Source organism: Mercurialis annua, linkage group LG8 (genome assembly GCF_937616625.2).
Source record: "Mercurialis annua linkage group LG8, ddMerAnnu1.2, whole genome shotgun sequence".
Classification (NCBI taxonomy): Eukaryota; Viridiplantae; Streptophyta; class Magnoliopsida; order Malpighiales; family Euphorbiaceae; genus Mercurialis; species Mercurialis annua.
This window is the reverse complement of record NC_065577.1, coordinates 32,340,890-32,361,260: the sequence shown is the minus strand read 5'-3', so window position 1 is coordinate 32,361,260 and position 20,371 is coordinate 32,340,890. Positions and strand designations below refer to the sequence as shown.

The 20,371-nt window shown below is 32.3% G+C and overlaps 1 protein-coding gene across 2 annotated transcripts; it reads left to right on the top strand.

Annotated features, from left to right (window-relative positions):
- The first annotated feature begins 7,886 nt into the window (after positions 1-7,886).
- On the top strand, positions 7,887-19,157 carry LOC126660612 (uncharacterized). Of its 2 annotated transcripts, none has more exons than XM_050354183.2 (14): positions 7,887-8,575; positions 10,067-10,153; positions 10,727-10,830; positions 10,978-11,028; positions 11,552-11,723; positions 11,821-12,132; positions 12,987-13,190; positions 13,277-13,789; positions 13,904-14,113; positions 14,800-14,988; positions 15,556-15,728; positions 17,147-17,299; positions 17,402-17,483; positions 18,376-19,157. In XM_050354183.2, the coding sequence occupies exons 1-14, from the start codon at positions 8,027-8,029 to the stop codon at positions 18,772-18,774; spliced, it is 3,198 nt and encodes a 1,065-aa protein (XP_050210140.1). In that variant the 5' UTR covers positions 7,887-8,026; the 3' UTR covers positions 18,775-19,157. The 2 variants fall into 2 exon arrangements, with proteins under 2 accessions (XP_050210140.1, XP_050210139.1); XM_050354182.2 differs by having other exon boundaries at positions 18,373-19,157.
- The last annotated feature ends 1,214 nt before the right edge of the window (positions 19,158-20,371 follow it).

Below are 20,371 nucleotides of genomic sequence, written 5' to 3'. Positions count from 1 at the left end.
CTTATATCGTGAATGTTTATATGGAATTGCATTCATACTTGAATTTGAAACCAGTATAAATCCGATGAAACGTGCCTTCCTATTTGGCGGTAATAGGACTGTGTGATCACCAGTTTTGATTAAAGAAATTATAAAAAGGGCCCATATTATCGAACATCGAATATCGTATCGTAACGAAGTTGGAATATATATATCGAATAAGATATGAGGTTTAACTCGGTTGAACTATTTCGGGACCCGTATCCAGTGGGCTTAACTCAGTTGAACTATCTCGGGATCCACAACTTGGGATAAGTGACGGTAGAGGTTGAACTCGGTTGAATTATCTCGGGACCCTACCAATTGGATCGATCGAATTGATTATTATCGTATATCAATAGATATTAGAGAATATGGTTTCATCCGTATCAGCTACTCGGCTGTATTTGATCAAATCGTTTACATTATCGATTTTATGTTTTATTTAAATGCTTATTAGTAACTGTGCAAACTCACTCAGTATATTCTCATATACTGACCCCCTCACATATTTCCTTTCAGGTGAAAGACGCTTTTGAAGCAACAGACTTCTATCCTTGATCCAGAAGTCTGTAATTTTTAAAAGTATGTAAAGAAACAGTACTTTACTCTTAGAGTTGCAGTAGATAGATGTTTTGTATCAAGTGGTTTTCTGTAAATATAACTTTATATTTTAGAGTATAAATGTTTTACGCCTGCTGCTTTATTTAATGTTTGTGATTGTGATTGCCAGAGGATATGTATACCTGGCATGTTTTGTAGCATGACACGTGTATGTGTTTGTCATGCATGGCATTTGGTATTTGCGAAAAATTAACGTACGTTTTTAGGCTTTCTACGGGTTTCAGAGCAACCACTACATTCCCTAGCGCTGGTCTCGGCCCATGAGATTGGGTCGTGACAATTTCCCTCCATGAATGATCATCAAAATTCCACAATCATAGCTCCAAAATACATAGTTTATCACCTAAGAGATGGAGTTAGGGTTCGGCCATTTGAGAGCAAAATGAGGGTTTGGGATTTTTGTATCTTAAGAAAATGAATAAAGAAGATGATGATAGGGTTATTTATAGCTTGGTTAATTTACAACTGAGTTCAAGTAGCTCAATTCATACTTAACCCAATTTCTTAATTAATCGTCACGTCCAATTTAAAATGATTTCATAAATTTACGAAAGCTTGATGATAATTTGTTAATAATATTTCACGGATCTTGGCATGAAAATTATTAGCTCGGGATTTACCAATTTATATATTTTTACTTTATTTTCATTTTTTAATCCCGCTCAAATTCAATTTATAGAATAATAATTTCTCACTTAAATTATTATTTTAGGATAATTCCAATAGACTCGCTTTGATCTAAATCTTTATTATTTGACCTTAATCCAACATTCTTAATTTTTAATCCTCAATATTATGCCTTGTGGCACTCTACTTGATTCTTCTAAAAGTGCGGGGTATTACAGCTTATGAGTGCCCGCTACTTGCTTCACATGTCAATCCATATCGAATTATATGTGCGTCAAACATGATTTATTTCTTTCCTTAATTGCTTTCATACGTATTTACTTGCTAGTAGATTATCACATGAATTGCATGAACGTCGAGATGAGAAATAACTGAATATGCCCAGTAAATAAAATTTAATCGATAAGCCAAAGTATAAGAGTTTTGATAAAATGTCCACAAACCCGGTCATTTGGTCAGCTGCACGATAATCTCAACCATAAGCGAGTGAAATTATCTAGTCGGGATAAAAGACATTTTCTAGCTGAGTTAGGTGGTGACTACATTTTTTAAATCTTTGCAGATCTGAAGTCAGACATAAGCATGGGCGAGCGGCCCTCCTAATCCCGCTTTGCTCACAAGAAGTTTACTAGTTTACAAATCGACTTTTAGGGAGTTTACAAGGTGAAATTGAAGCTTATAGATGTCTCTAACAAAAGGCTCGAAAGTTAGAGACAGTGAGTGATTATTAGACTTGTTCATGTGCCAGGACCGGGCCGGGCTTGACGGGTTTTACTAATTTTGTGTAAGTTCAAGCCCGGCCAAAACTTCATATTTTCTACTCAAATCCGGCTATTGCACTCTATAATGGCGGCTCGAGCTAGCTTATATGAGAAAGTGTAAAAAATGAAAGTGCGAATTCGCCCGTAAAATAGCAAACTTTTTTTAAATTCGGACTCGGGCAGAATTTGGAACATAAAAGAGAAAATTACACAAAATCCCTCAAAATTTCAAATCTTTATGTTAGTGACCCAACTTTTTACTTTTTGCAGAAATCACTCATTTTTTAAAATTTGTTTTCACAGCATACCTCATTTTGACTTTATTACATTTATAACCTCACCTAAAGATAGAGTTTAAAACAAGGGGTTAGAGTGTTTGGTTGGTGGTCGATTCGTTATGGCCGGACAACCGGAGCAACGGCGCAATAAAGATGGTCGGAAAACAACGGTGGTCTGTACGTCTCTGAGCTTCTGGTTGGTTTATTCGTTACCTACTCGAATCATTATGCTGAAAAATGGAAGAGAAGTGTGAGAAAGTTGCATAGATAGCTTACTAACGGAAATGGTTTGTTCATATTGCAATCGCTTCGATCTAAATAAACCAGAGCTCGGCGGCCGTCAGATTCAGCCAACGTTATCTGGTCAATTACCAGCTTGCCGAACGGTATATCTAATCTTCTCTTTTTAATGTTTCATCTACTTAATGACTCTATAAATCTTATGATTGCGACTGTTTTTGATGTTTTGTGGATCTTCAAATCTGAGATGGTTTTGTTTGGCGATAATAGAAATAGTTTCTGTTTATCTTGAATTGTTTCTTTATAATGTTTATTTTTGCTTGATTGTAATGAATCATGTGCAAGAGTATAGGTAATTGAATTATGAGGGAATTTTTTTTCATAATTCTTGCAATCATCTATAATTAGTTGATAGCAGAGATCTATATTTTCTTTAAATTTAATATCTTTGTGGGTATATGTAGGAAAAATGACCCCATCATTGATTGTTGGGTTGCTAGATAAATTTAATATATTTGTGGGTATATGCAAGGTAAATTTGATATCTTTATGGCGAGTCTCTTCCACAGCAGCTTTTGGATATTGTGATTATTATGTTATGAATGAGAAGAATCATTAAGTGGCTATTTGATCTTTTAGTTTTGTAAATTTGTTTTCTTTCTTGGTTATATAGAACTAAAGGAAAGAATGTTGACGTTTTTGTTTTTTTTTTATGCAAGGTGGATTTGAAGAACTTGTATAGTATTTATGCAAGGTAGCTATGTACTATTTTAATCTTCAAGTTTGAATTCCATATCATGGTGATACTGTTGTGTAATTGTTAAAAGATTAACGAAGGATCAGAATTTGATTGGCTGTCTTTTTGAATTTAGAAGCTCTATTGAAGTAAATTTGGAATGACGATTCAGTATTTAATTAGTTTTGTAATGTTATAACAATCATTGATACTATAGTGTGTAAATGTGATTCTCATTATTTTATAGTAACTACAAATTGATTAATTGTCAAGTTACGATTTTAAATATATTTATTAGTTTATTGTGTGATTATGTAACCATAAATCGACTCGTTGTTAACTTTAGTTTATTAGTTTTATATTTAGACTGGTGATCTAAATTTAATATTTTAGTTTTATTGAATGTTTAGAAAAAAATTTATATTTAGATTGGTGAATGTTTAGAATTTTTTTATTATATAACTCTTTTATGAAATATTTGATAATTTATAAAACCGAAAATCAACCTGATGTGAACCTGATGTGAACCTATTCAAGTGAACTACTTTAATTCAATTTTAATCAAATTTATCCTGCTGCTCTTTACAATCTTAAATGATATTTTAAATGGAGAAAATTTTGAGATTTAGTATAATACAGTAATTGAACATCTCTTTTAAGTGAAACACATTTGACAGACTATAAAAATAAAAATCAACCTGATGTGAACCTAATGTGAACCTATATTAACTGAACTATTTTAGCTCAATTTTTAATCAAATTTAACTTGCTGCTCTTTACAATCTTAAATGACATTTTATATAGAGAGAATTTTAAAATTTGGTTTAATATACTAATTGAATATCTTTTTTAAGTGAAATGTATTTGACAGACTATAAAATCGAAAATCAACCTAATGTGAACCTGATGTGAACCTATATCAACTGAACTAATTAATTCAATTTTAAATCAAATTTGTCTTACTGTTATTTACAATCTTAAATGATATACAAATTGAATATTTCTTTTAAGTGAAATGCATATGATAGTCCATAACACCGAAAATGAACCTTATGTGAACCTGATGTGAACCTGTATCAACCGAACTATCTTAATTCAATTTTTTACAAAATTTGTTTTACTGCTCTTTACAATCGTATCTGATATTTTATATAGATAAAATTTTGAGATATAGTCTATTATAAGATCTGGATAACTGTTTTTAAGTAAAATGTAATCGATAGTCTATAAAATTGAAAAACAACTTGATGTGAACCGTATACGAAATTTTGGGTGATAGATTATATATACATATTTGAGCAAACACGAATTCTATGAGGGAACAGAGACCAATAAATTATCTCACTCAAGATCCCTTTTTCTTCCTTCCGTTGTTTTTTTTTTCTCAATTATTTTCGATTTAACTTCCCTGAAAACAAAAATTTAGAACTCAAATTAATAAATCAGACGAAAATAGATCATTATCCTTCTGCAAGTAAAGATTCACCAAATACTTGAAAATTAAAATTGAATAAAATTCTTAGCAATACGACAACAAATTTAGAAACAAAACAATTTTCACAACGCTAATGTGGATGAAACACTAATAAAATCGAAAGTCAACCTAATGTGAACCTCATATGAACCTATATCAACTGAACTATTTTAATTCATTTTTTTTAGAAAAATTATCTTACTACTCTTTACAATCTTATCTGATTTTTTTATATATATATATATAGAATTTTAAGATAAAATCTATTATAACAATTGAATAACTGTTTTTAAGTGAAATGTAATTGATAGTCTATAAAATAAAAAATATAAGACAAAACTTACAAATAATTAAAACTTAGAAGTGACATTAACTTAAAGAAATTTTCATTTAGTGGATGATTACCTAAATAAAACACCGATTCAAATTACCAAATAATTTATGATACACATAATATAAATAAAACAAATTAAAAAAATAATTAAGATGTTTGACTTCAGATATTAAAATTCAATTAACAATTAAAATAGGAACCAACAATTTCCACTACAACCATGACATCAGGTTGTGGCAATCCTTCAAATTTAACCACCTCTTCACTCTTTCACTCTGCCGTTTCAATCCCTTCCTTTTCCGTTTTGAGCCTTTTCTTCACTGTAACTATCTCTTTCTCCACCATTTCAAGTTATTACTCTGTCATTTCAAATCCTTCTCTCAGTAATTCCTCTGCTTCTTTCTCAGCATTCTTCAGCTTCTATTGCGAAAATTGCTCCTTTCTTCTTTACCTCAATTGTTCCGGCCTCCGCGCCTCCGCGCCTCCTTTACTCATCTTTGATTGCTTAAGTTTTCTTAATATCCTACTGATTGATGATCAAATTTGGTGAAATTGTGTTACTGGAGACCATGAAACCGATGTGAGAGTCGAAGAACGTTTGCGCGATCCATAAATAGCCGACGAAGTCAGGTAGTAGTCGATGATGGATATAGATCTAGTTATAATAGGTAGAATAATTGTAGATCCAAAAATAAGGAGATGACAGGTGATCAGCCATACCTCCACCGGACCGCCATCGAACTGCCATCTGACCGCCATCCCTCCGCCCAATCGTCGTCGTAGCTCCGCCAGAATGCCACATCGATAAAATGAAATTGTGTGAACCATTGTGTGATGTTAAAATTGTTACAGATGTTGATTTGGTTGAAGGTTATAAGTGTCTTATTTTATTTTGATTTTGGTTCATTTTGGATTATTGAGGGATTTGTGAAATTTTTTTGATTTAGTTGAAAGATTACTGTAAAAATAAAAAACCTGAGGTAAAAACAATAAGAGTGTTTATCCCACACAACGGATGTGCCACATCATTTTTACAACAAGCCAATAAGCATTTGCGATAGAGAATCTTTATTTATTTCTTATATTTTTTATCATTAAATATTTGCACATGCCTAACGCTTTATTGGTTTGTTGCACGAATGACGTGGTGCAACCGTTGTGTTGTATAATTATTCAAACAATAGACATGACCATTTTTAGGGGATTTGTGTAGATTACCCAACATAAAATTGGGAAGTTTAGGTATTTACTCCAAAAATGAAAATATTTGCACATTTTACCTCAACATGGAAAAGTTGCAGAAAATACCTCACGTTTTTTTCAGATTTATGTTTTTACTCTGGGTTTAAAAATATTTATGATTTTACTCCGTTATCATCTGGTTATCATAAATCCTTCTGTAATTATACTTTTGCGCACGTTATCATCCAATTATCATAATCTTATCATATTTCATTATCATCTAGTTATCTTACTACAGTGTTATGATAACAACATGATAATATACTGATACTGAGATGATAATCAGATACTGTTTTATCATAACATAATCATAGATATTATCATAACATTATCATATTTCATTATCATCTAGTTATCTTACTGCAGTGTTATGATAACAACATGATAATATACTGATACTGACATGATAATCAAATATTGTTTTATCATAACATAATCATAGATATTATCATAACATTATCATATAGGTACCATAAATATTATCATCTCGGTATCATATGATAATGCTATGATAACAACATGATAATGTTATGATAACAATATATGATAATCAAATATTATTTTCTATAAACAATCTTTTTTTCCTGCAATATTATGATAACTACATGATAATACAGTGATACTCATATGATAATCAGAAACTGTTTTTTTTAGAAAAATATTTTTCTCTGCAGTGTTATGATAATGATATGATAACGTCATAGTGATAACGATATGATAACCAGGAGCTGTTTTCTGCAGAAAATCGTTTTTTCTGCAAAAAATTGTTTTCTTTCATCATAAAATCGTTTTAATGCAGATTTTCAGATCTTAAACTGAAAAAATTCAAGAACAATTTTTTTAGATCTGAGAGTTAAAATAAATCGTAATAATCACCACGAGTTAAGAAAAAAATCGCTAAAATGTAGAAGAACGGCAAATCAACGGCGACGTGAAAACAAAGCGAAGGCGGGACGAAGGCGGAGCAACGGCGGATCGTTGAAGGAACGACGGCGGCGTGATAAAGAATAAAAAAATAAACGAAAAAAAGAAAAAATAGAGAAGAAGAAGAAGAAAGAGAAAAAAAGAGAGAGAGAGAGAGAGAGAGAGAGTAGAAAATCTGAGAAAAAAAGGAAGATACTCATGTTAGAGTAAAAATAAAATGGTTAGAGTAAAAAATAATAAAAAAAAAGTATTATTATAATAAAAGAAGATGTTAGAGTAAAAAAATAAAAGTGCTAAAAAAATGAGGTATTTTCTCTATTTTTTCTTTGTTGAGGTATAATTTACTATTAATTTAGAAAATATAGTATTTTCCCTAATTTTCTCCATAAAATTAGCGTCCAAACCCGGTCCAAGAGAGATAGATCTGGAGGCGGGTCAAATACCCAACCCCATAAACATGTCTACTAACATCAAAATAAAGGTCCTTGTTGTAAAAGAACAAAAACAAAAATAAGATAAAGGTCCTTTTTCGACTTGGCGCGTGAACGTCATCCATCCTGAAGCCGGACAAACACAACAAACAAAATCAATTACTAAAATCAATCAAATCTTTAAACCTTTTATAATAATACTAAATCGCCTTCACATTTCTAAGTTGAAAAACCAAACGCGCATACACATACACTCCCTCATCTATAATGTACATTCATTTCTCTCTCAAATTTTCCTTCACTTTCCCGGGAAAATAAAATCCTCTTCCCTTTTCCCATGGGCCGAATCCCTACTCTCCCCGAACTCGACGATTCCACTCCCACCACCTCCACCACAGACGCCGCCATTAACGCCGGCAATGCCAGCACGGATCAAGTGTTTCACTCGATCCGCGACCGAATTATCTTCAAACGAAACCCTAACAGAACCTCACAATCTTCACTGGATCAACGGACCACCAGCAGCAGATGGCATAATAGTAATAATAATACTCACACTCATCATAATGCTAACAGAATTAGCAACCGTAAGGGCTGGTTTCCGTTTAGAGGAGTGTATTTGCTTTACTTTTTGATATTTTTTGCGGTTTTCGGATTCGCATTGGCATCGATGATTTTACAGAGTTCGATTACTAGGTTTGTGTTTAGTAGAGGAGGATGGGGTGATAATAATCCTTTTTATAATAATAATCGGTGGAGATCTAGTATTAGTTTAGGTAGTACTTTGAAATTCTTTCCATTGCAGCATTGGCGCCGCGATGAAGGTCTTGATCATGTCAGATTGTTTGGGAATAGAGTGGGGCTTCGAGCTCCGAAGCTTGCTATTGTAAGTGTTTAGTTGTTTATGTTGACATTTTCAATTGTGTTGTGCTTAATTGTTATTAGTTTAAGTTTTGCAATTGTTGGTAGCTAAACTGAGTTGTGAATTATCCTAGTGAATATAGTAGAAAAGAAGAAGGAATGGAATCGGATTGGAATTTTATTTTGTTTAGTATTTAAAATCTGCAGAATAGTTCAAGTCTTGATAAATTTCTAGTGATAGTTTCTGGAAAGTTTGGTTGACCTGTTTTTCTTAGTTGCGATGTATAGAGAAATTATAGTTAGAAAGCTTTGTGTTCTACAGTATCGTAGTAATTAGTTTTAACTTAGTAGGTTGCTTAGGATGAATCACCACTCTCTGGATTATGTTATTTTCCGTGCCTTTTTTATGAGTCTCCAAATTGATAGAGAGTTGTAGGGGTGTTAGGATTGGAGGATAAAAAAATCTCGATAATACTTTGAATATACTTTTTAATTTGCTTTGAATTGGAAGAGAAATGAAAACACCCTGTCCATGAAGTAGAATTTTATTGGAAGCTTTATATCTACAATGTGGAAGAGAGATATGTCAATAAATTATTTATTGTGCCATCAATGTATTTTCTATTACTGGAAATATGAACAAATTATAGATAGCTGTTGTGAGAAATTGAGGAGAATGAAAAGCTTAATATTTAAAAGACTCCTCCGATTTTCTGAAGCAGGAGTTGGCCTGTTAAAGCTTGGCCGGTTTTGAGCAGAAATTATTTTGTAATCTTTTTCTTTGTTGTGAGGTGCACATGCGCTTAGAATGTAAATGTGGGCTGTAGATAGATTTTATTTCTGTTACCTTATCCTGCTGTTTCTGAATATTGAATGATATATATATAATCCAATTGATATATGTGATTTTTTTTCAAATATATCTAAATGGATTTTGGTGGGTTTATGGTATTCTCTAGAGTATTTTCCTTACAAGGTACCAGCCTTTTAACAACTGAAGGCAAGTTGGGTGGAATTATCTACAGGAATCCCACTTTTAATTGTAAATCATCTGACACTTGAAAATTACTGGTATAATTTAATTGGATTTTGGTACAAAAGTAACATCTGTCAGCTTTATTCTGTTTCAATTGATGGGGCACTAGAATGAGCCTTTTGTTATCTTTGCTAGGAAGAAAGTTTATCTTCACATTTGTAAAAACCTTGTATCATTTGTAACTTCACTTAATAGAGGAACATGTGGACATAGAGAATTGTGGTTTGTATTTTTATGTTCATTAATAGACTGTTGCTGGTCAAGTCTTACCTATTTCAGTTTAATGAAGAAATTCTGATTGTCTGCATGTATTGCAGTATGGGTTGGACCTATAATCTATCATTTATGTGAGAAGGACTGCAATGAAAAACATCAACTGTTTTGTTTTTTACATAGTTTCAAGCATTGAAGCATTCAGAGGTTAATCATTAAGTTTTTTTTTCTTCGAAATTCAAGTGTGCCTTTTCTGGTTGTTGGCAGATTTTAGGAAACATGAAAAGAGATCCACAATCGTTAATGCTCATTACTGTTATGAAGAATTTGCAGAAACTAGGCTATGTGCTTAAGGTGAGTTGCTCCAGCAATTCTATATGTTATTTCTCTGTAATAACTCTGTTTCTCTATATCATCTCTACAACTAGTATATTGTAGCTTATTTTCAAAAAGAAACATGATATATACATATACATATATATATATACATATACATATATATATATACATATACATATATATATATATACATATACATATATATATATAGAGAGAGAGACATATATATATATATATATACATATATATATATATATATATATATAGAGAGAGAGAGAGAGAGAGAGAGAGAGAGAGAGACAGATATATATATATATATATATATATAGACACATATACATATATATAGAGACACATATACACATATATATATACATATACACATGTACACACACATATACACACATATATATATACACACACACATATACACACATATACACACATATACACACATATACACACACACACACACACACACACACACACATATATATATGTATGGATGGAAGGAGGTCAAGCCATTTTACTTTAGTATTCTCAGCTGCTAGCTTGGAAAAGCTTATGCATGTGATATGCCCTTGACAGATTTATGCTGTAGAGAATGGGAAATTGCAACCAGTATGGGAGCAAATAGGTGGCCATGTATCAATTTTACGACCAGAGCAATATGCTCGTATTGATTGGACCATGTATGTTTTCTGTTTGATATATGTAGTGGACTGTTTTGAAATTTATCTCTTCTCTTAGTTCTTGCAATTATATTTATGTATGAATAACAATAGTCTCTGTTCGATAAGTTACTAGTTTTGGTTATTTAACATATATTTCTTCTGCAGTTTTGAAGGTGTTGTTGTTGATTCACTTGAAGCCAAAGAGGCCCTTTCAAGGTAGGTCCAGTTAGTTAGCTCTGTATTAGGCTTCTGATGTTATACAAGAGTCCCTATGTTTCAACTGCTTGGCTGTGGTGTAAAATCTATCTTTTTTTTTGAATTCAAATCTATCATCTGTAATCTACTTTTTAAGCATCTTTTAAATAAACGAGTCATCAATATGTGGTTATTTAGGCCTTACAAAACGTTTTCTGTCTTTACTTTTGATGTAAATTGGTTATAACTACTAAAACTTGGATTAAGGGTTTGCAGATCGTGGAAATTCACGATTAGAATTTGGTGGTCTTTTAGAAGAATTTTTGATTACTGCAAAATTAATAGAGCACTTAAGGAAAATAAGCGTGGTTACATTTATTGAAAATTTGAAGGTGGTTGTGTAACGAATATAGTTGATATTGAACTCAAGTGAATATTATCAATGATTGATGATAAATTATGGTGCAATTTGGTGAATGTCATGGAACTCTGTCTGTTGTTTTAGTATGAGATGCTATGATCAGTGAGTTTTATATTTTTGCAGCCTTATGCAGGAGCCTTTTTGTTCAGTACCGGTCATATGGATAATCCAAGAAGATACCCTCGCAAATCGTCTTTCTGTGTATGAGGAAATGGGCTGGGAATATCTTATTTCACATTGGAAAAAAGCTTTTAAGAGGGCTAATGTTGTTGTATTTCCAGATTTCACTATGCCGGTAATTATGACTTATTCTTATGATTATGCAACATACGTTTAGTCAGCTGTACGATGGATGTTCTTATGCTGTACCCTATTGATGCTCCTTGTATCAGATGCTATATAGTGTGCTTGACACAGGAAACTTTTTTGTGATTCCTGGATCACCAATAGATGTATGGGCTGCTGAGAGCTACAGGAAGACGCACACCAAGCATCAATTAAGGGCACACAATGAATTCCATGAGGATGATATGGTGGTTCTAGTAGTTGGGAGTTCTTTCTTTTATGACGAGCTGTCATGGGACTATGCTGTTGCCATGCATTCTTTAGGACCTCTTTTAGTCAAATATGCTAGAAGAAATGCAGAAGGATCCTTTAAATTTGTTTTCTTGTGTGGTAATTCTTCTGATGGTGATGCTTTGAAGGTACTGAACTGCTCCTTGCTTATTTTCTGCTACTTTGCATGAAAGTAGCAATTCTTATAATAATAGAGTATGGCAATTAGCTCACCTTCTTCTTTAGGCTATATCTGTGGGCATGATGTCCAGATTCTCTACTGAATACCAAATAAAATTTACAATTCTGATTCTCAAACCATAGCCTCATGACAGCCAAGAAAGTCTTTTTTTTCTTTCTTTCTTTCTGGACATACTCGCTTCATAGTATTTATAAGCATAAGGAACTATCAAAAACTGCAGTAATAGACTTTGCTGCACACTTCACAATATTACTCGTAGTCTACTCATAGGTGAAAATTAGCAGACTCTTACCATACTGTATCTAGATTCAAGCATTTTGTTTTCCTTTCTTGCTTTCTCTCTTCATAAGGAGTAGCTCAAGTAAGCAAACTTCAGACATTTTTTCCGCATTGAGATTTTGTTTTAATATATTTAATAAAAGAACTGCTATCTGTAAACTGTGAATTCATAATCAAAATTATAGTTAATTACTAATTAACTATAAGGGTTTGCAAACTTTTGACATTTATCACTTTTTAATCAAAATATATAATTTGTTGTTCTTGCTATCTATTACTTTTGAAGAGTCACGTGCTTGGACTTGCTATTTCTATCTAGAATTCAAAAGAAGTGAACTTAAGCAAGTGGCTGTTTTAGATAGAAATAGCTGGAAAAGATGTATTGCAGGAATAAACTACAGTATGAAAATGGATACCCACATAATGCAATATATGTTCTGTAACTTACTGTTGAAAACATTTTCATTCCAGACTATGTTGTGTCAGGATTTTGCTCAATTCATTGGACTTCTTTTTGAATAGGATATTGCTTCTCGCCTGGGGCTTGTTCATGGTTCTGTAAGGCATTTTGGCTTGGATGGCGATGTCAATAGTGTTCTACTTATGGCAGATATTGTTATTTACGGCTCTTCCCAGGATGACCAAGGCTTTCCTCCTTTAGTTATCCGAGCCATGACGTTTGGGATTCCTGTCATTGCTCCTGATATTCCTATCATAATGAAATATGTAACTACCTTTAATTCCTGTAATTGTTTGTTCTTTTATTCTTTTAGCTGTTTCAGTCATTGACAAAATCGTTACTCAAATTTCAGGTTGTTGATGGAGTTCATGGGTTACTTTTTAAAAAATACAACCCTGATGGTTTGATGAGAGCTTTCTCTCGTTTGATATCTGATGGAAAACTTTCTAGATTTGGTAAATCTGTTGCTTCATCTGGAAGACTGCTTGCTAAGAACATGCTTGCATTAGAATGTATAACAGGTTATGCAATGCTATTGGAGAATGTTCTCAGTTTTCCTTCAGAAGCCTTGTTGCCAGGTCAATCATCCCAGCTTCAACAGAAGGTATGGGAATGGAATTTGCTCTGGAACGAAATAGTACCAGAAACGGCTGACGTGTTAGGCATGGAGGGCAGGAATTCTTCTTTCAGAAGATCTAGCATTGTATTTTCACTTGAGGAAGAGTTGACCAATCAAATGGATCTAACTAATATTTCTGGAAATGGGACTGAAACATTAGTTCCAGATGTCCCTACTGAGTCAGATTGGGATGTCTTAAGGGAAATAGATAGCTTAGAAGAATATGAGAGGGTAGAGTCGGAGGAGGTATGTGATTTACTTGATATTACAATATTTTACAGGGTCTTGTATGTGACTTCACATTTCCTGTCACCCAAACTTTATGTTGGCTGAAATGTGGAGTTGTTTACTGATTTGTAGCTTGATGAAAGAATGGATAGAATCCCTGGTGTCTGGGATGACATATATCGCAATGCTCGGAAATCTGAGAAACTTAAGTTTGAAGCAAATGAAAGGGATGAGGGAGAGCTTGAAAGGAATGGCCAACCAGTATGTATTTATGAGATATATTATGGACCTGGGGCCTGGCCATTTTTGCATCATGGCTCTTTGTACCGTGGGCTAAGTCTTGTAAGTTTCTTTTAGCCACATTCTTGATGATTAAAAAACGACAATCTACCTGTCAGCAACAGTATTAGATGTTTATGAAATTGACCAATTGACTTAAGGTCTTACATTGTACCTGCATTAATGCATTATCTAGATTGGCATGAGTACTTTTTGCCCTTCAAATGTTTAAACGTCCGAGGAAGAGGGATATGATAGTTTAGTTGCTTTTCTTTGTAGTGGTATAATGTTTTTCGCCATGCGATATAATATTTTAATTTTATAAACATGCATCAAAAAGCACTTGGCATGAAAATGCTTACACGAAAGTGTTCAAAAGTCTGTCCGATATGTATAAGCAAGAAGATGCACGTCTGCATATTATTTTTTTCCCCTTTCATTGCCATGAACCTGCACATGCCATGTAGTCGATGCATTTGGTTATTGTGGCAGTTAATATTCCCTTGTATTCTTTGGAAAGGCAAATTAACAAAAAAGAAGTGAAAACTAACTTATGAATTTTTTCGGATAAAATAGTATAACTATTATCTAATTTAGATTGCACATTTTTTTGTTAAGCTTATAATTATTGGTGACGGTAAAAGGAACCTCGTCTATTGGTGATTTCCAAATGTTTTTAACTAGGCTACTTTGTAAAGTTTAAGTAATTCAACATTATTTCTTAGCCATGCTGCATCTGTAAATTTCAGTCTACAATATCACGGAGATCAAGATCAGATGATGTGAATGCAGTTGCTCGGCTTCCCATCTTAAACGACACTTATTATCGTAATCTACTTTGTGAGATTGGAGGGATGTTTTCTGTTGCAAATAAGGTGGACAATATTCACAAGAGACCTTGGATTGGGTTTCAATCATGGCGTGCTGCTGGTAGGAAGGTATCTTTTATGCTGGTGGAATTTTTTTGTTTATATCTTAAGTGTTGGCATTTTTTGAACTTAGCTCATGGATATTGTACTTGTCACTGAATTTTGATGGATTCGATGAACTTCAGTTTTTATAAGCAAGTCACTCTATTTTGATTTTACTTCAGTTAGATCACTATTGCCTTTTAATTTCCTTTGCAGTAGTTTAGCAGAATATTATGTGTTGTTTAATTTAGGAACTCAATAGGCTTTTTTTCATTGTAGTGTTGGATTAGAAAAAATTATACTTGATACCATTTGAAGTAATTGGAACTTTTTCATAGTTAAGCTATAGCTTGATAATCACATCTTGTTGAAACATAATTAAATTGGGCGATTTTACTTGTATCTGTAACTATTTGCATCTAGGCTGATTTTGCTTCCTTTAACATCAAATTTACAAAAAAAAATAAAATTGATGTCTCAGTATGATTCCTAAGAGGTTAAACAAGATTGATATTCCTGCTTAGATTGTATTAAGATGTAATAATAAGTTGATTTAGCTTTTGATGTTTGTGCATGGCCTTTTTTTTAATGCAGGTTTCATTGTCTGTTGAGGCCGAAAAGGTTTTGGAAGAAAAGATACAAAGAGAAAACAAAGGAGATGTAATGTACTTTTGGGCACGTTTGGACGTGGATAGTGGAGTGACAGGAAACAATAATGAACTAACTTTTTGGTCCATGTGTGACATCTTAAATGGAGGACACTGCAGGTATATTGTTTTAAATATTAGTTGCATATTTTAAAAAGATCTTTTTTATCAGATTGTTGCTGATGTCTTAGTTAATTCATGTTGCATGCTTTAAATATTTAGAATGTCATTGATGTAGAGGTTCCCGACTTCCTGGTATAATTTAGGCTAAATGCATATTTGTTAGCTTGCCCATTAAGACTTTTGGTGAAATCGTTTTAACATTTAAAATTAATAATTTTCTTACGTTTTAACACTTTTCGGTCTAGTCAATAAAAAGACCATTAATATCATGAATTTCTACAAATTTTTCTCTATTTTTTTCTAATATACCCTTATTTAATATAGTCATAGCAATAAATACTAGCTCATTAGTGGAATTTAAATAAGGGCAATGTAAGAAATTAATTTTAAGGATTGTTATTTATTAAGAATGGGCAAGAGTTTTGGGACAAAAAAATTCAATATTTATTGCTCTGACTAAATTAGGATGAAAGTGTTCAAAAGTGGACAATTCTATTGGGACGGAGGGATTACATCTCTAAGAGAAATTCAATATTTATTTTGAAACTCAAAATAATTTAAAATTTTACAAAAATCAGTGAAATAATTAGACTTATAACTTTTTATTAAATCTAATATTATTTTTTTGTAATTTTTAAAATATAATGTAGTTTATAACAAGTTAATGCAAATAGTTATCGATGTCGAAGTTATTTTTATTTTATATTATTACTGAACTTTAAAATTTAAATAATTTTTTATTTATAATTTGAAATAAAAAGCAGTAAATTTATTTATTTGTAAATACAAAAGAATTTGTTGAATCATTATAGGTGTAAGATACAATTAAAAATAATAAAAAATAAAATAATTAAATTTATCAAAAAAAATTATACAGATTAATTTGACAAAAAAATATTAAAGTTCATCAACTTTTTTGAAGTTATAGAGCTAATCAATTTTTTTTCATGCAAGTAAGTGGGTCTCACGTATGGTGTATTTGAACGTAAATGATGTCGAATTTAAGTGTGAATTCAGTATCCGTGAAAGTTGAGGTGTGTAAATGACTGAAGTGTTAAATTCGGGGTATAAAACATGGATGTGACCTATAATTTATGAATATGATGATGGTGGTCCAATCTTCATTCCATCCTCGCCAAAACCATTGCCTAGCCTGCTTTAAGCCAAATTCAGGAACCAATGGCATTTATGTTGTCACTGAAAGTCTACCTGGAAATTTGTGCTCTGACTTGTTTCTGAAGACTTACATTTGCAAAAAGACCAAAAATCACTGAGAAATGTGTTTCGGATAGAAGCTATGTCATTGGACATTTTTAAAAGTTTATCATACTCTTGGATTGTTTGCTTTTCTTCTATTACCTGAAGATGAAATGTGGTCTAAATTTTAGCTGCGTTTGGTTTTCAAATGCATACAGAACTGCTTTTGAAGCTGCCTTCCGACAGATGTATGCCTTGCCACCCCATCTTGAATTTCTTCCCCCTATGCCAGAAGATGGAGGTCACTGGTCTGCCTTGCATAGCTGGGTGATGCCAACTCCTTCCTTTCTAGAGTTTATTATGTTTTCTCGGTAAGTTGTACAACATTTTCTTTCTCATGTCGAGTGATGAAAGTAACGGTGATTGCAACTGTTTCTATAACTGCAGTTTGCCTTCTATATTTCTAATTGCAGGATGTTTGTTGATTCCCTTGATGCTTTGCATGCCAATTCTACCCATGCGAACTTTTGTTTGTTGAGTTCTTCAGCTCTCGAGGTAAGGTGTTCGCATCTAAGTGTGCACAGTTCAGTTTGCTTCGGTTCGGTTCAACAAAATCTAAAATCAAACCATCCTGTTAGGGATATAATGAAACAAAATAATACCAAATATTTATATAAATAGTTGGTTCAGTTAAGTAATTTTTTTGGGTTAGTTCTATTCGGTTAATATGTACTCCCTCCGTCTTTTTTAGTTGTCCATTAAGCCAAAATTGTACATATACCAAGGTATTGCCTTTTTTGTCTTAATTAACTTATAAGGAGAAATACTAATATAGCCCTATTAGTTAATAAATGCTTTTTAAATTAAAACATAGTCATTTATTAGGGATGGGTAAATTTGGAAGATAAAGATTAAAACCATCTTGAAATCTAAGTGGACAAGTAAATATAGATAAATATATATTGCTAAATGGACAACTAAAAAAGAATGGAGGGAGTATTAATTCATATGGTCTTTACACACACATATATGGCTTTGTCTACAATTACTTTGTTTGTTTGTATACTTTGTTAATTTCACCATTGGATACAAATGATAATAATTTATCCAATGGTGAGAGGGGAACAAAGTAAAATCTATTTTGTAAAAACAAAGTGACCATAGAAAGCACCTCATATAAATATATTTATCAAAAACAACATTGTTTTGAAGTTCTATTATTTTGTTGGTTTGGTTAACCAATTGAAGAAATCAAACCAAATCTGAAAAATCAATCTTTCTATTCATTCACATTCAAACCAATCATTTTAATCGATCGGAGTGAACTTCAGTTTGGTCTAGTTCGGTTTTTGCTCAGCCCTATGTGCATCCTGCAGTGCTTATTATAGTTGTTTAGAGACCAAAATTGTGTATCTTAAACGCTCTTGATTTCGATTTATGTCAGCAGGAAAAACACTGCTATTGTCGAATACTGGAACTCCTTGTCAATGTCTGGGCTTACCACAGTGCACGGAAAATGGTTTACGTAAATCCACGAACTGGTTATCTAGAAGAACAGCATCCAATTGAACAAAGAAAAGAAATTATATGGTCAAAGTACTTTAATGTCACATTGTTAAAGAGTATGGATGAGGATCTTGCAGAGTCTGCAGACGACGGTGATTATCCAAGGGAGCGATGGTTGTGGCCGCTAACCGGAGAAGTGCATTGGCAAGGGATTTATGAAAGAGAAAGGGAAGAAAGATACAGGCAAAAGATGGATAAAAAGAGGAAAACAAAGGAGAAACTATACGAAAGGCTGAAATCCGGATATCGACAAAAACCATTGGCAAAGCGAAAAGTCTAACAATTCTTGGTACAATTCTGGAATCTTCGACACCTAACAGAACGACTAAACCTTCTTTTGCTCAACTCTGGAATGGAAAGGAAAATATTACCGAGCTTCGACATTTCCTTCAGTGAGTTTTTGCCGAATACGCCTCGTATGGAATGGAATGGAGGGGAAGAACAGTAGCTTCTGAAGATTGCAGCTAAAGATTCAGGAAGTCGAGGTGTTTTTGGACAAAAGATTTTTAACCAAATGGACTACACTGCCCATCATTGATTCAGATTCTTTCTCACCATTCAACATATAGCAGAGCTTTATATTCTTTCATTCTTGTACATTCTTCAAATAGTGTAGAGAAAATTTTGTTGGGAATAAGAATTCTTTCATTCATTTTTGGCAAATTAGCATGTACTGCTCCTTACCATAATCTCCATGACCATGGCCAAGAAAAGTCCAATTAAATGATTGTTTTTTCTTCGAATCAATACTGAATTTAGATCTGAGCAAAATTGCTAATATTAGAAGTGTTTTTTTATCTAAATTATAACTCTATCTATTATAATATGCCTTAGTTACTTGATATATTGATTTATTACAAAGAACATACAATTTTGAAGGCACAATATTAACTTTGTAAATTTATCCACATATTTAATAGAGTGATCATAAATTTAAAAGATAATTGTTAGAATTGCTTAAAAAATCTTAAAAAGTCGTATTTGAATAGCTATACAGAATTTTGAACAAAATTCATTCTCAGGCCTTTGTATTTGTACTTTTTGTCTTTCGTTGAGTTGGTTTTTCCTTTTTATAAATAAATTTTAAGGCCGAAAACTATACTACTAACGTGTATATTCATATTTTTCAAAGATTCGAAATAATAAGGTGGTCAACTGCCCACCATAAGCTCTTTCTAGGTCCGCCTTTGGCCGTGGGTCGAATGAGTGGTCATATAAGTTAGGCATCGCCACGGTTCATAAATCGGTGGTTCCGGTTTGAAATCGCCCGGTCACGATTCAAGAAATTCTTTAACCGGACCTGAACCACCCCTTAGGCGGTTCCATTCCGGTTCGAAGCTGGTCGGTTTTGATTTTGACGGTTCAAAAAATTAAAAAGATGCATTCTATGATATTTTAAATCAAGTTAAATTTGAAATTTGAAATTTAACGTAATACAAATGATTAATTATACTTAAAATAAAAAAATCCATTTAATTTACCATAAATTTTGATAAATAAATATTTACGTATGGTTGACATAATCATATATTGCTATAAAAATAAAATACAGTTAATGGTTTGTATTTAAAAGAAATAAAAAATTAAAATATATTGAAAATAGATAAATAATATTTATAAAATTATATATATTATTTTAGTATGATATATTAATAATCAATCATATGTATAATAAATAATTTAAAATATATATGGCTTATTCTTTGAAAAAAAATGGCTTAATCACTTGAACCCCCAACCTTTATCTTCTTTTGCAAATATACCCTGACGTAGGAATTTTTCCAATTATATCCTAATTTGCCCTTTTATGTTTCAATTGTACCCCAAAAGCATCAAATTGACCTTTTTCACTTATAAAAAGTTTGAAATAATCTTTT